The sequence below is a fragment of the Caretta caretta genome, chromosome 3 (genome assembly GCF_965140235.1).
Source record: "Caretta caretta isolate rCarCar2 chromosome 3, rCarCar1.hap1, whole genome shotgun sequence".
NCBI classification, from domain to species: Eukaryota; Metazoa; Chordata; order Testudines; family Cheloniidae; genus Caretta; species Caretta caretta.
Window position 1 is genome coordinate 105,214,372 of NC_134208.1, and position 14,258 is coordinate 105,228,629.

A 14,258-nucleotide genomic window follows, 5' to 3' on the forward strand; every position below is an offset into this window, starting at 1 on the left:
TTGTTCAGAGACCTAAAGCACATTTGACTGGCCTTGGAATGAGCAGCTCTACTCACTCAGCATATTAAAAGGTACCTTCCCTTAATAGTTTTAAATCATCAAGCAGGTGAAGGAGGATTTCATTGTTAGTTTAATGGAGATGTATTTTCATTCGTTTACCATAAGCATTTCAAAATTATAAGGTAGATGTTTGGATGATCACTTACTCCAGTTTATGGCCCAAGGCCACCAACATATGTTTCTGGCATGGATACATGTGCCAAATATATGGATGTAACTTTGTACATGGTACCAACATTACCAGTTCACAAAGGCAACATCATACCAGCTACAGCACTTAAAAGGTGTTATTAGTTCTGACACAGCTTTTTTTTGTTCAAATATTTTATTAAATTGAAGTCATGAAAAGGATGGTCAGATATGTAGACAGTGTAAAGTGGAGAAAGAGGGAATGTGAACAAGGGTGTGTGTGTGGCTTTCCAGACATACTAGTTATACATGAGTCCAGTTTTCAGCCAGAAGGCCCAGTCAAAAAGGGACCCTGGTGACTCCGGTCAGCACAGCTGACTGGGCCATTAAAAGTCCGGTGGGCCAGAGTGGCCGGCTCCGTGCGGCTGGCATGTCCCTCAGGTTCCTAGGCACAAAGGCTGCCAGGGGCGCTCTGCACACTGCCCCCATTCTTAGGCCAGACACCACCCTGAGCACCAGCTCTGTAGCTCCCATTGGCTGGGAACCATGGCTAATGGGAGCTGCGGTGGCGGCACCTGCGGGCGGGGGCAGCACACAGAGGCCCCAGCCCCTCCGCCTAGGAGCTGGAGGGATATACCGGCCACTTCTGGGAGCTAGCTGAGGTAAGTGCCGTCCGGAGCCTGCACCGCCCCCCCCCCCCCTTTGACCCAGCCCTGAGCTCCCTCCCGCACTCCGAACCCCTCAGCCCTACCTGAGAGCCTGTACTCCCAGCCAGAGCCCATACCCCCTCCCAAATCCAACCCTCTGCCCCAGTCTGGAGCCCCCTCCCACATTCCAAACTCCTCAGCCCCAATCCCCAGCCCGGAGCCCGCACCTCCGGCCGGAACCCTCACCCCCCATCCCAACCCCCTGCCCCATCCTAGTGAAAATGAGTGAGTGAGCAAGGGTTGGGGAGATGGAGGGATGGGGGAGGGAGTGAGCGGCGTCAGGGCCTCGGAGAAGGGGCAGGGTGTTCAGTTTTCTGCAATTAGAAAGTTGGCAAGCCTACAAGACATGCACAAACTTGGTGGTTTAGGGGAATTATAAAGCTATATATGAAAAGTTATGTGCCCATTTTATCTGGTTTCTTTGAAGATACAGCTGGAGCCTAAGAAGCACTGCTGGAAAGCTGATTGATAATCAGTACAAAAAACTTGATTAGACAGACTTCTATAAGCGCTTCAGATCTGTAAATTCTTCTGAAAGGAGTTTATTTGTACAGTAAGCCCCCAGTATGCTATCAGTAGCTTCCTCTTCCTTGGCCATTAATAAGCAAATGAAACAGGCAATTCACCAAACTTACAAAAAGGTGTATTATTATTTGTATTGGGGTAGTGCCTAGGAGCCCCAGTCATGGAGCAGGACCCCATCATGCAAGGTGCTGTACAAGCACAGAGCAAAAAGACAGTTCATGCCCAAAGAGCTTACAATCTCAGGCCTTATCTACACTTGTGGTGGTGGGTAGGGTATGTATACCTACACACTGCAGTGGAAGGCTCTGCCAGTGGGACACTACCCTGCTTAAAATAGCAGTGTAGACATGGGAGGCATCACTTGGGGCGGATAGCACTGTGTAGGGTATATAGGGTTCAGGTGTATGTCTACTCAACTCCCCTGAGCAGAGCCTCCCCATCTAAACTGCTATTTATACTTGTGGTAGCTGGCCATGCAGTGTCAGCACTCAATATGTCACTGTAAGTACGTATACATTGCGTGCCTGATACAAATGCCACACAATACACATTAGAAGTATGGATTCCTGGATTAAGCAACCTTCTCTGAACTCTAGCTGAAAGGATGCATTTTCAGGACGTCATAACCTACAACTGAGCTCACTTATATGTTTCAGAAGTAAAACAAATAATAAAAAACTTGTGAATCCAGACATTATGACAATCAGACCTTCCAGCAAAATACTAGTTCTGAAATAAAAGTAACACAATTGTTGTTGTAACTTAAAACCCTTTCAGAGCTTGCATTCTATCCAAAGGAATGGCTGGGCAATTTGGGAATTTAAGTACTAAATTAAAAGCAACTTCAAAAGGGACGCTTCAGGGGGCATACAGGAGTCACCTTGCTTAATGTTCACCATTTTCTAAGGCTACTTAGGAGAATGAAGACACAACGGTTCCATACTTAGCGGAAAGAAGAAACTGTGGTTCCAGTTTAAGATTGATTTTAGATATGTGCTGATACAGTAGGAAGGTGGGAAGTAGGAAGCTGACACCAATTCAAGTTCAGACTTCACTTTAAAGCAAACAGTGCCTAAGATTTATCACCTGAGAAACTCCTACCTAATACAAAATTGAGATTAGCTTCACAGAACCTGGGTACCAGGGCCACTACAACAAAAGACAGCATTGCAAACTCTTTGTTCAGATATAGTGTTTAAGTACAAACTTCTCTTTAAAAGCAAGACTATTATATATTCAGTTCACCTTTAATTCTTATATTGCGTTTGAATACATTTTAGCTCAAACTGAAAATCCAGAGTTTAAAATAAAAAGTACTTCCCCCCCAGTTAAACATGCATTTCAGTTCACTTAGGTTTTGTTTCTGTATCTTACTAGAACTAGCTTTGTTTAACTAACGGCTTGGGCACAAATACAGAAAACTTCAGACAAAGGAAACAGTCAAAGTCCAACAGAAGAAAAGAAAAAACAAAGAAGGAAAAGCTGTGTCTGAATGGTTCTGGGTTACAGTCCTACTTCCTGACATGAGAGTCTCCTGTGAAAAAACACAACGTTCAGGGCTTCCAAGGAGCATATTATAATAGCTGGATCATTAACTAGTCATTAAGAACATCAACAACAAAGACTAAAGAAAGGGGAAAAAAATCTTGACTGGCAAGAAACTGCAGAAGATAATCCAGCCAAGGTCACTGCAGTCTTCAGAAACAGCACATGCGATTCACAGGAAATTCTCAGTGAGGGACCAGAGGACAGAACCCATTTTTCTCATCCTTCTAACCAGCAATTAGATAGCTGACAGTGTGCGAAGGGCAGAGAAAAGTATTAGCTAAAACCAGTAACCTATCAGTCAATCACTGCCACCTTCTCTTTCTCCTAAAAGAGAGATTCCTACATGTATTTCTAGAGGAGGAGGGCATTAAAAGGTAAATTTAATAAATGGATTCAGATTAAATGAAATATAAGAATAGAAACAGACTGGATGGACTTTGCGTGTTTCCAACATACTTTAGATTTTAAAAATTGCATGCTAAACATTTTCAGTGTGACTTTGCACTGAATGAGCAAACTCAAGGTCTATCAGACCTCTTTTCAAATTACAATAAGTAAGGACTCTCAAGGACACCAGTGAAAGGAAATAGTTACCTTTGAAGTCAACCCACTGAAACCTAACAGAGAAAAGCTGTTTCATATTCTCCATTAAACATTTATTCTTTCCAAGGTGATTGTAACAATTACCATACAAGATCATATTCTAAACAAATCTAAATATTACTGAGAAGTCCTGAATGGTACACAAAAGTATTTTAAAAATATATAATATTACAAAACCCTTATTTACCTTGCTGAGTTTTTAAATGCATTGCTTCCTTAAAAACCCAGGGCCATGAGTAGGGTTGCCAACTTTCTAATCGCACAAAACCAAACGCCCTAGCCTCACCCATTCCCCGAGGCCCTGTCCCCTTCCCTGCCCCTTCTCTGAGGCCCTGCCCCCCCACTCACTACATTCCCCCTCCCTCGGTGGCTCGCTCTCCCCCACCCTCACTCACTTTCACTGGGCTGGGGGTGCAGTCTCTGGGGTAGGGCCAGGGATGAGGGGTTCAGGGTGTGGGAAGGGGCTCTGGGCTGGGACAGGAGGATGGGAAACAGGGTGGGTGAGTGCTCTGGGATGCGGGGTACATGTTCTGGGATGGGGCCCAGGATGAGGGGTTTGGGGTGCAGGAGGGGGCTCTGGGTTATGGTGGGGCTCAGGGCTGGGGCAGGGGATTGGAGCATGGGATTATCTCTGGCAGCCCTCAGTCAGTGGCACGGGGGGGAGTGCTAAGGCAGGCTTCTTGCCTGTCCTGGCACTGAGGTCTGCGCTGAGCCCTGGAAGTGGCCAGCAGCAGGTCCGGCTCCTAGGCGGCTCTGTGCGCTGCTCTCGACTTCAGGCACCCCACCCCCCCTCAAGCAGAGCCAATGCTCGGGGTGGGGACAGTGCACAGAGCCCCGTGGCCCCCACGTCTAGGAGCCAGACCTGCTGGCTGCTTCCAGAGCACAGCGCAGTGTCAGAACAGGTAGAGACTAGCCTGCCTTAGCCAGGCAGCACCAACAACTGGACTTTTAACAGCTCAGTCGGCGGTGCTCACTGGAGCCACCAGCGTCCCTTTTTGACTGGGTGTTCCAGTCGAAAACCAGACACCTGTTCACCCTATTCATGAGTGACCTCCTGAGTCGGGAAGTGCTGTACGAGAGATCTCCACCACTGATTATAGAAATTAGAGATGGAAAAAACCTATTAGATTATTTTGCCCATCTCCTATTAAGATGACGACATTGACCTACTACGCACTGCAAAAATATCTCAGCAGCTGCACAAGCATGCTGGGCACATAGCTGATGAAGCAGGGAGAGAACTGGGATTAAGCTGCACTAAGAGAATGGTGACAGAAAATTAATGGGTAACTGAAAACCAAAGGAAGTCATACCTGGACTGATCAAGTGCCTTTTGTTTCTGCTTTAGTGAGCTTTGATATGGCCTTGCTTGGTACCAGGTAGGTGAAGGAGAACACAAACTTGGATGCCTGTGTTTCATATAACCAAGGATTCAGCCACCAACTCCTCCCCTTCCCACATGCACAGAGTTGTAAACTGTACTTTAGAAACACTAAAGGCCATTTTATGTCTTCAGAGAAACAATTATAAAGAGCTACTCTTGGAAAATATTTTTAACAATCTATCATATATCACGCACCATGTACCAACTGCATCTGAACAAATTCACAGGTAAGCTGCCAAAATAAATCTTATACCACTGGAAGATGACCACATGCACTTGTATCTATATGCCCCTCTGCCACACACACTTGTTTGTTTACATTTTACTGTGCTCAAAACTGGAATATAACGGACCCCACTTTAGATATACTCTGATAGGCTTTTTACTCCAGCAAGTTGGGGAGTGGGAACTTGCCAGCTGCAACATCCTTCTGCCCCCCTCTGCTGGCTGATACAAGCAGCCGCGGATATGAATGGGGCCCGTTTTCACCCCACTGTTTCTGAGAGAAATAATGAAGGACAGGGAGGGAGGAGGAGAATGAGAAAGCAAGAGAAGAGGAAAATGAGATAAAAATGGCAATCAATCCTGACAAAAAAGATATGGAATGAGATCTTATAGAAATGCTTTGGGATAAGGGTACACTTACCAAACATCGCTCTATGTAAACAAAGAGAAGACAAGAATCTGTATCTTGGAAAACTAGAAAGTGCTATTCAGACAAACCAAACACGGAAGCTGATACTACAGAGCCTTGTGTCTATTGCTTCTGAAACTCTCCCAACCGGTATAAGAAATGAAACTGGCTTCTTAGAATACCGAAGAAGGGGGGGGGGGGGGAAGTGTTCCTATCTGGAATATATACATGGGCTTGTTCAAATATACACACAGTTGAGCAAGTAACTACATACCTGTAAGGCCCTGACAGTTGTTGTGCTAGCATTGACTGGCAATATACTATATTGTTGAGAAGCTCAAATCTGTGTGAGTTCTTTACCGTCTTCAAGAAAAATTAAAAACTATAAAACACACAGTTAAAAACTTGGACTTTTTAGAAGCCAACAAGCTATTTCATTCAAGAACAAGAAAATAACTGTCCATCCCCAAACAACCTAACCCTACTCTGATATTTAAATATTTGCCTGGTAGGCTCTCCTTTTTAATTGTGTGGCTGAATGGAAAAATCTGATACCCTCAAAATACGGTGACTGATATTTATCAAGTGATATTTGTTCGGCAAGAAAAAAAGCAAAACCAAACCAAAACAAAACCATGGCATCTAATTGCTTTATTTGCTTCCTGCATAAGAGAAAAGGAATTTTCACGTATTGAGGGAATCCCTTGAACAGGCAGAGAGAATTAGAATTGTGACGGGGCAAACTTAAAATTCTAGTCCAATTCGAAGATGCAGGATTGTTGCTACACCAACAGAATGTAAACCTTAAGAATCCTGGCAGAAGATGTTACGTGATGCAGGATATGGTGGCTACAAATGCTTGATAGATCTCTATAATAGTCAGCCACTATTATTAAAAAATATAAAAGCAGCACCAAGGACTTTTTTCTTACCAAATATATTTTGATGGGAGATGCCCCATTTTTGGTTGTAGACGTCTCAGAAGTTACAATATTCGAATATACTTTTTTCTGCACTCTGTCATAAGGCATTCCATAACCTCTACAAAAACTAGAGTACAGCAAATTTCATATGTCTTTTGCAAGGCTGCCTTCCACATTAGCTGCTATAGTCTCTCTCATTATTCTGCAAGCCTACAACAACCTGTTTTAAAAAGACATTCATCTCATCAGAATATGAGCATTAGGGGAAAAAAAAAATCAGCGGGTCTGTATAGGGAAGGTACATTGCAATTCATTTTATACCTTTATACTACAAGACCCTAATCTCTATCGGATAATGGGATTAGTAATAACTTTTTAAAAGTCAGATTTTTCTAGTAAATAAGATTTCAAAACAGAAGTCATAATTAAATTGGTAGGCCAGTAATCCAGCTCATTTAAAAATATATCTATCATTAATATTGTGCTACACATAAATGAATATAGTATGAAAACATCCACTGACAAACTGCACTGATAGGTCACAACCACTCCTGACGGCATGCGGTACAGCTAGCAAAATGTACTGTATGCTACGCAGTATGTACTACAGAGAACACTATGGCATACCTTTCAATCTTCTGGCATTTCCATTCTTTTGCTGCTCATCTTCTTCGTTAATGGTGAATAAACCAGGGGGATTTGTCCTTGCATTTGTCTTCTTCAGTCTCTCTTGTCGGATAGTAGTAGCTGCCCCAGGCATGTTGCTGCTACCACTTGCTTATTACAATATATATTTAAGAAACTGCAGCGCCTGTGTAGCAGCTAGCTGCAGACCTGCCTATTCATTTGAGCACTTGTAATAGATCCCCTATGGATAAGCAGTATGTAAAGAGCTGACAAATACCAACATCCACTTGGCAGCTGAGGGCCTGCAATTTCACCCACCTTTGAGAAAAGCCCTAATTAAAGGCACATTGGTTTGGATGCCTCTCTTCGCTGCTTTAACCTGTTCTATCAGATCCCAGCCCACAGCTTCTCCTTTCTGCAGCAGCACCTCTTCCCAAGCTTCTTCCAGCTACTGCACACTAAAATATTCAGCACGCAACACAGGAGGAAAAAATACGATACGCCACCGTTAACAGTTGCCCTGACAACAGTGACATATCCTAATCAAAGGAAGTCTATGAATGTTGTCTCCTCAGCTGCAGAAAGCAGCCTGCCGGAATGCTTGCTCCTGCATGCTTAGTGCAAAGGGTTACAGCTCTTTACACTGTAACCACCTAGTCGACTGGGCTGCTCCTTGGCTCTGTGCAGGGCGGTAGGAGGATGGAGTTCTGCTTGCACAAGCAGATGAGTATTGAGCGAAGAGAAGCCTAAAAGGCTGCAGGCATGAGCCTGCATTTTGCCAGCTGTTCTGTTTATTAAAGTTTACAGTCCCCAGCCTAACCAAAACTCAAACAACATGAGTTTTTCCACTTAACACCTTCACAAGTATTGCATACCTTTTGCAATAAAAGAGTACATACACCCAGGATTACTGGCAAGTGTTGAGTTATTCATGTTTGGAAAATGTAAGCTAGTGTACACATTTTTATTGTACAGACAATGTGAGCAAAGAAAAGACTGCTTAAGCTGAATGTACAGTGAATATTCCCTATTGCAAATGTCAGTTTTACAGCAAAGAGATCATTAATGAACTACAATCACTTCTGCAGAAAGGCCAAATTACAATCAATTATAACCAGCTAAGTTTTCCCCATCATGATGGCAAAGTTAACATAGTGATTCTGGATTCTCATTCACCATCCACAATGGAGGACCTGCTCACACTTTTGCAATCTTCTAATTTTTTTAAACTGTTTTTGCACAGAATCCAATGATCGCTGTGATATGCAAATCCCTGAACAGCTGGTTTTGCAGGTAAGCTTAGCCTCCTTTAACACTTCCACCATTTCTCAACCTCAAGCTAAGAGCACAATTGCCACACCAAATACTATTAATTTTTAAATTTCAACCAGATCCTAAAAATTTATTTGTACTCTCAGAAGTTGCTAGGTGTTCTTTTCACATCTAAATTTCAGAATCAGAAATTTCATACACCTGGTCTAAAATGTTCTCCCCCCCACCCCCAGCCATACGTAGATGGCAAATACACAGCAGCGTAAATATTAGAGGACAATACAGTAGCAATATGGAGCTCATATTGCCAATGCAGACAATATGAGATATGCAAGTGAAAGGGTGTCTCATCTATAGGTTGTGTGAAGAAACGGGCAGAGTTAAGGTTATTTGAGTTACCTTTAAACTGCACATCCAAATTGGTTGTCTGGAAATAGCAGTATAATATACCTTGTCTGCCATTCTCCCTGATGATAGGGCCTTGGGAGGTCAGCAAGAGGTGACAGCTCTGTTCTCACACACATTAGTCATATCACTTAGCAGGGAAAAACTGGGGGATGATGAGGCATAGCATTAACTGAGCTCAGAAAGGGTAGTCATAAAGCATTCATGCTCTGTATCCAAGCAAGAGAAAAAGGTACCTAAGAGAAACAGTAAGGTAGTCACAAAAGCACAGGCTTTGAGCCAAGTCTACTATCTTGCTTGCCTGACCCCTGTATTTCCTCTTGACAAGGGCCCTTGCTCTTGGCAATATCCCAGCTTATCTGGGTGTACCATGCAAGTTAGAGAATGATGACATTTGAATAATCATAAGGTAGAAGGTGCTTTGTATTGAAAGGTGTTGGCCAAATGTAGAATTAAAAAAAAACAAAACAAAACACTGACACAAGTTGTTCCTACCTCAGCAATTTGCCTTCCAGCGTTTATTCAGGCTGCTACTTTGTATTGGAAAAGAGAAACTGGAAATAAGCTTCAGTTGCTGAAACCCTGTCCACGTACATGCTTACTACAACAAAGATGTACGTAATTGTGGGTACACAAGCACATAAATTAGAATGTGTTTAACCTCTTGTGTATCATTCATAGTTTTCACAGGTAGCTAGGCTCTGTTTCCAAAACAGAAGAATTTAAAGTGCATATGAAAAGTGCTTATCCTACATGACTGTTTGGCTAATATAATTTCCCTTCCTTTCATGTTTACAAATATATATTTTAATAAAACTAAACTCCTGTTCCTTTTAACAGTTCCATATTGCAGATATTTTAAAACAAACTATCAAATAGCCATCTACAATACCTGTTCTATTTAAACCATTAATTTAAAAATGAAAAAACTTTGTTAGGAGTTTCAGCAAATACACCCATGATTGAGTGGGCCATACAGACTTAAGTACAATTTCATTCTTACAGGTGGTCCCCTCCAGTCAGGAGGACTGGCCCACAGGGATGACAGATGGGGAAGCTGGCACTGTTACTTCTTATATGTTACCACTATGGTGGATAAAAGAAAGGATAACTTGCTTTAGGATTGAGAAGGACATCTTACGTGTGAGTTAAATATGTATGAAAGTGCATTTAATATGTTTAAATAGTTATTAAAGGAGAATGATCATTATTTGGGGAAGCAACATGGTCTAGTGGAGAGAGGACTGGACTGGACGGGACATCAAGAGACCTGGGATCTATTTCCACACTGCCACTGACCAGATGTGTGACCATGAGCAGGCTACCTCATCTCTCTGTACTTCTGTTTCCCCTCCCAGCATTTGTTTGCTTGTCTGTTTACACAGCAAAGCTCTTTGTGGCAAAAACTGTCTGCCACTACATGTTTGGGAATGCCTAGCCCAATGGGGTCCCAATCTCACTTGCAGTCTCTACATGCTACTGTAATGCAAATAATAATTAAAAACTGAAATATTGTGCAAATGCTCTAAATGCATAAATCCAGAAATGAAAAAAATTCTCTGGCTAGAACTAGAGACCACTTGTTTATGTTATACAAACATAACCAACTACAACATTTTAATAATTAAAGTGTATTGTACAATCAAATACACTAAATAACTTTGTGCTCTTTTCCCTTTCTCTTCCTGATAACACTATAAAATACACTCAATTAAAATACAGTACTGCGACTGCTTAAAAACAGACCATTTAATAACATGGATTGGACTCCTTTAAAATGGTAATACTGAGAATCCCTAATAAGTAAGCCCAGTAGATTTTAGCTCAGACTTGCCAGAGTATATAGAAGCTTCTTTACTGATTCTTTGCTGAAAGTAACATCGTCACATGACAGAAAGTATGGATAACTTAGCACACCTACTTTCTATTGACTGCAAAAATTCTATGCCTGTGGAATCTGATAATTGCCTACCTCATATATTGCTTGATGTGCAACACTCATAGGAAGCAAGTGACACAAAGAATACAGGATAATTAAATGATATACTAGGAGATGAAAATACTTATATGCTTGGAGTGTTAATTGTTGTTTTTGTAATAAAACCATGTATCTGGGCTCAATACCCTTTTTTTTTTTAAAATTTGCACTGGCTTGCACCTGGATATCTAATGTTCCAATCCTGCAATCAGCTACTCATGTGCTTAATTTTACACATGTGAGCAATCTGACTGATTCCAATGGTACTACTCACATGCTTCAAGTTATACTTGTGTGTGATGGATTGCTGGATAGGGACCTAAGTCAACAACAGACAATATAAATATTTTCTCCAAACAACCGCTTAAGCCATTTTTAGGTAATGGAGATTGTAAAGTGAGAGCAATGAGAAGACATGGTATAATTTTAAAAACAAATTTAACAGACTGCATATATTTGAAAATGGATCCATATTTTGATTATTAATAATATTCAAAAATATTAAAGACTTGTATGAGATAAAGTGCTTGCTGGAGAAAATAAAAACACCTTGTCTCCTTTCCTACACAGAACTGGGTTTTAATTAAATACAAGATAGCAATTAGATTATAGTTTAAAAAAACCCAAGAACAGTCATGCTAACCACATGAATCACTGAAAATGTTCACAAACTATGGCTCCATCCTTGCAAAGGGATCTGCCCACTTGGAACCTATGGCTGGTCTTCACTAGGAAAGAAGTTGTGTTCCTACCACGTGATAGCTAACACGTTGTAACTAACATGAGGTAAAATCCGAGTGAAAAAAAGGTACTTTGTAATTTCCAACTGAATTAGTAAATCTAAGTAAGCCCTGGGCTCCACCAGAGTCTAACTCAGTGGCTCTCAACCTTTCCAGGCTACTCCATCCCTTTCAGGAGTCTGATTTGTCTTATGTACCCTCAAGTTTCAAGTCAGTTAAACTAAATTACTTGCTTACAAAATCAGACATTAAAAATACAAAAGTGTCACAGCACACTATTACTGAACAATTGCTTCCTTTCTCATTTTTACCATATAATTATAAAACAAATCAATTGGAATATAAATATTGTACTTATATTTCAGTGTATAGTACATAGAGCAGTATAAACAAGTCATTGTCTGTATGAAATTTTAGTTTGTACTGACTTTGCTAGTGCTTTTTCTGTAGCCTGTTGTAAAACTAGCCAAATATCTAGATGAGTTGATGTACGCCCGCCCCCGCCCCCCCCGGGAAGACCTCTGAGTACACATACCCCTGGTTGAGAACCACTGATCTAACTTGACTTACTAACTTGTGTGAAAGCTACCAATTGCCTTGCCTTCACAAGGATTTCATCTCGTTAGTTACAACATGTTAGGTTTCAGAGTAGTAGCCCTGTTAGTCTGTATCAGCAAAAACAAGGAGGAGTCCTTGTGGCACCTTACAAATTTATTTGGGCATAAGCTTTCGTGAGCTAAAACCCAATTCATCAGATGCATGGAGTGGAAAATACAGTAGAGAGGTATAAATACACAGCATATAAAAAGATGGGAGTTGCCTTACCAAGTGTGGTGTCAGTAAGAACAAACTTTTTTTCCCTAGTGAAGATGCACCCTTCCACTTCAAGAGAATCCCACCAAAGGAATTGCTCAGGCAGCATGCAAAGTGTTCGTAGGATTGTGCCCTCTCTAAAGCAAGTTGCAATGCATCATTACATAACATTTGACAAGTTCCACTGCATGTCAGTCTACTGCTCCCCCTGTAGGAATAAATTTCCCTTCTACAATAATTCAATTTCTTTAAAAGAGAAAATATCGATCCAATAGCACTTTGAAGACAGACTAACTGAAGGATGTGTGTGTTTAGCATTTAATGTTCCTCCCATGTATATCAGCCTGGAACTTAGAGCAGTCAAACCAAATGAACACAAGCTCACTACATTTTAGAACTTTATTATAACAGAGTAAAAATACTATGGGAGGGGTAAAAAGGGCAAACTGCTTGTAACGTCTTTCTGGTTCAATGAACAGAAGAATTCTGAGGACTCTACTGGAAGAGAGCTTGGTCATAAGCATGGGCAGATTTTTTCCCAGTGTAGTCCGGAGGGTGGGGGGGAAGAGGAGTGGCTCCTCCCCCTCCGGGTCTGTGGGCAGCCAGTCCACCCCACTACATTTCCAGGGATCGCCTGACGTGGGGAATCAGCAGGGCGAGGGGAGACGTGAGCTTAGGCCTGTGGTCAGGGCCGAACACCACACACAGTTACGGTGTCCTCGCCCCTGGTCAGGACGGGGCAGCAAAGAGTCTTGGGCTCAGACCTGTACACAGACTGGGCAGCAAACAGTCGGGTCTCCTAGCTCTGGCAGAGGGCCGACAAGTGCAGGCTTCTTCCCTAAGTGAGGGGGAGACTGCCACCCACGGATTGGGGTGGCGGGGGGGGGGGGCAGGGAAGCAGGCCCACCCACTCCACTGTGTCCTGGCCCAGGGCCCTAGCAGCGGCAGAGCTGTCTGCCACTGGGTCAGCGGGGATCCTGACCGCAACACGCTGACTCGCTTGCCGTCAGCGTTGCAGCCAGACAGGGGTCGGCCACCCCTGGGCCACTTCCCAACTGCCCCTCAGGGTGTACCTGGCTCTGTAGAGGGTCATCCTGGTTGTCGGGGAAGAAGACCTCTGTCAGTGCTTGAAGCTCCTCCAGGCTCGGATCCATAAATGGCCCTAGTGGTCCTGGCCAGTCCTCAGGTCCCTTGGGGTCTGCAGTGGCCTTCCAGCCTGGGAGCCCACAGGAGACGTCTGGCTCCACCGGCGGCTGCCTCCCAACTGAGTTCTCCGGCACACCTTTTGTACTTCTGGTCCCGCCCACTGACTTCCCATGGGAGGGTTGAGCCTGGCCTGGCTCTGTCCACCAGGGTTCAATGAGGGGTGTTTCCCCATCTGGGTCTGTGGGCAGCCAATCCGCCCCACTACACCCTCCATTCAGTGAGAGCCCCGTTAGAAGACTATCACAGGCATACCTTTTTTAGATCAATATCACAGCTGTCATCTCTGGTGAGCTTCTTTTCTTATGTCAGTTGCCAAGGATGAAATCAATTAAAGTATTGCCTTTTTAAAAAAAAAAAAATACAGCAAGCAGACAAATATTACAAACCTTCTCTTTGGGGATTGATTTAAAATCATCAGACTCAAGGCAGGGTTATCAGTCAGTTCAGAGCACGCGGAAAACAAGATAATATCATCCACCTACATAGGCAAAACTGGAATCTAGATCCTCTCATCCAGTGTATCACTGGAAATTCCCAGGCTCTGGGCGCCTCTTCATTCCCACACCTATCCAATAAAAGGCATCCTACAAAGGAATTCTGTGGTCCCTTTTGGGAAAATCTGGACATCTATCCCATAGTGCCTTAAATAGGGATAAAGTGCCTAGAAAACATACACCCAAAACAGAACAGGGAGCAAGACAGTC

The 14,258-nt window shown here is 42.9% G+C and overlaps 1 protein-coding gene across 9 annotated transcripts in view; it reads right to left on the minus strand.

Annotated features, from left to right (window-relative positions):
* MAP7 (microtubule associated protein 7) overlaps positions 1 to 14,258 on the minus strand; it is a 200,248-nt gene that overhangs the window by 175,219 nt on the left and 10,771 nt on the right. For 2 of the 9 annotated variants that reach the window (XM_048844439.2, XM_048844437.2), the window contains exon 1: positions 7,141 to 7,741. The exons of 1 other annotated variant lie outside the window; for it this stretch is intronic. In XM_048844439.2, the coding sequence (XP_048700396.2) occupies positions 7,141 to 7,273 (133 nt within the window). In that variant the 5' untranslated portion in view covers positions 7,274 to 7,741. Of the gene's footprint in view, positions 1 to 5,602; positions 5,625 to 7,140; positions 7,744 to 14,258 lie in introns of those variants that run through there. 6 more of the 9 variants (XM_048844438.2, XM_048844442.2, XM_048844441.2 and 3 more) reach the window with 6 other exon arrangements.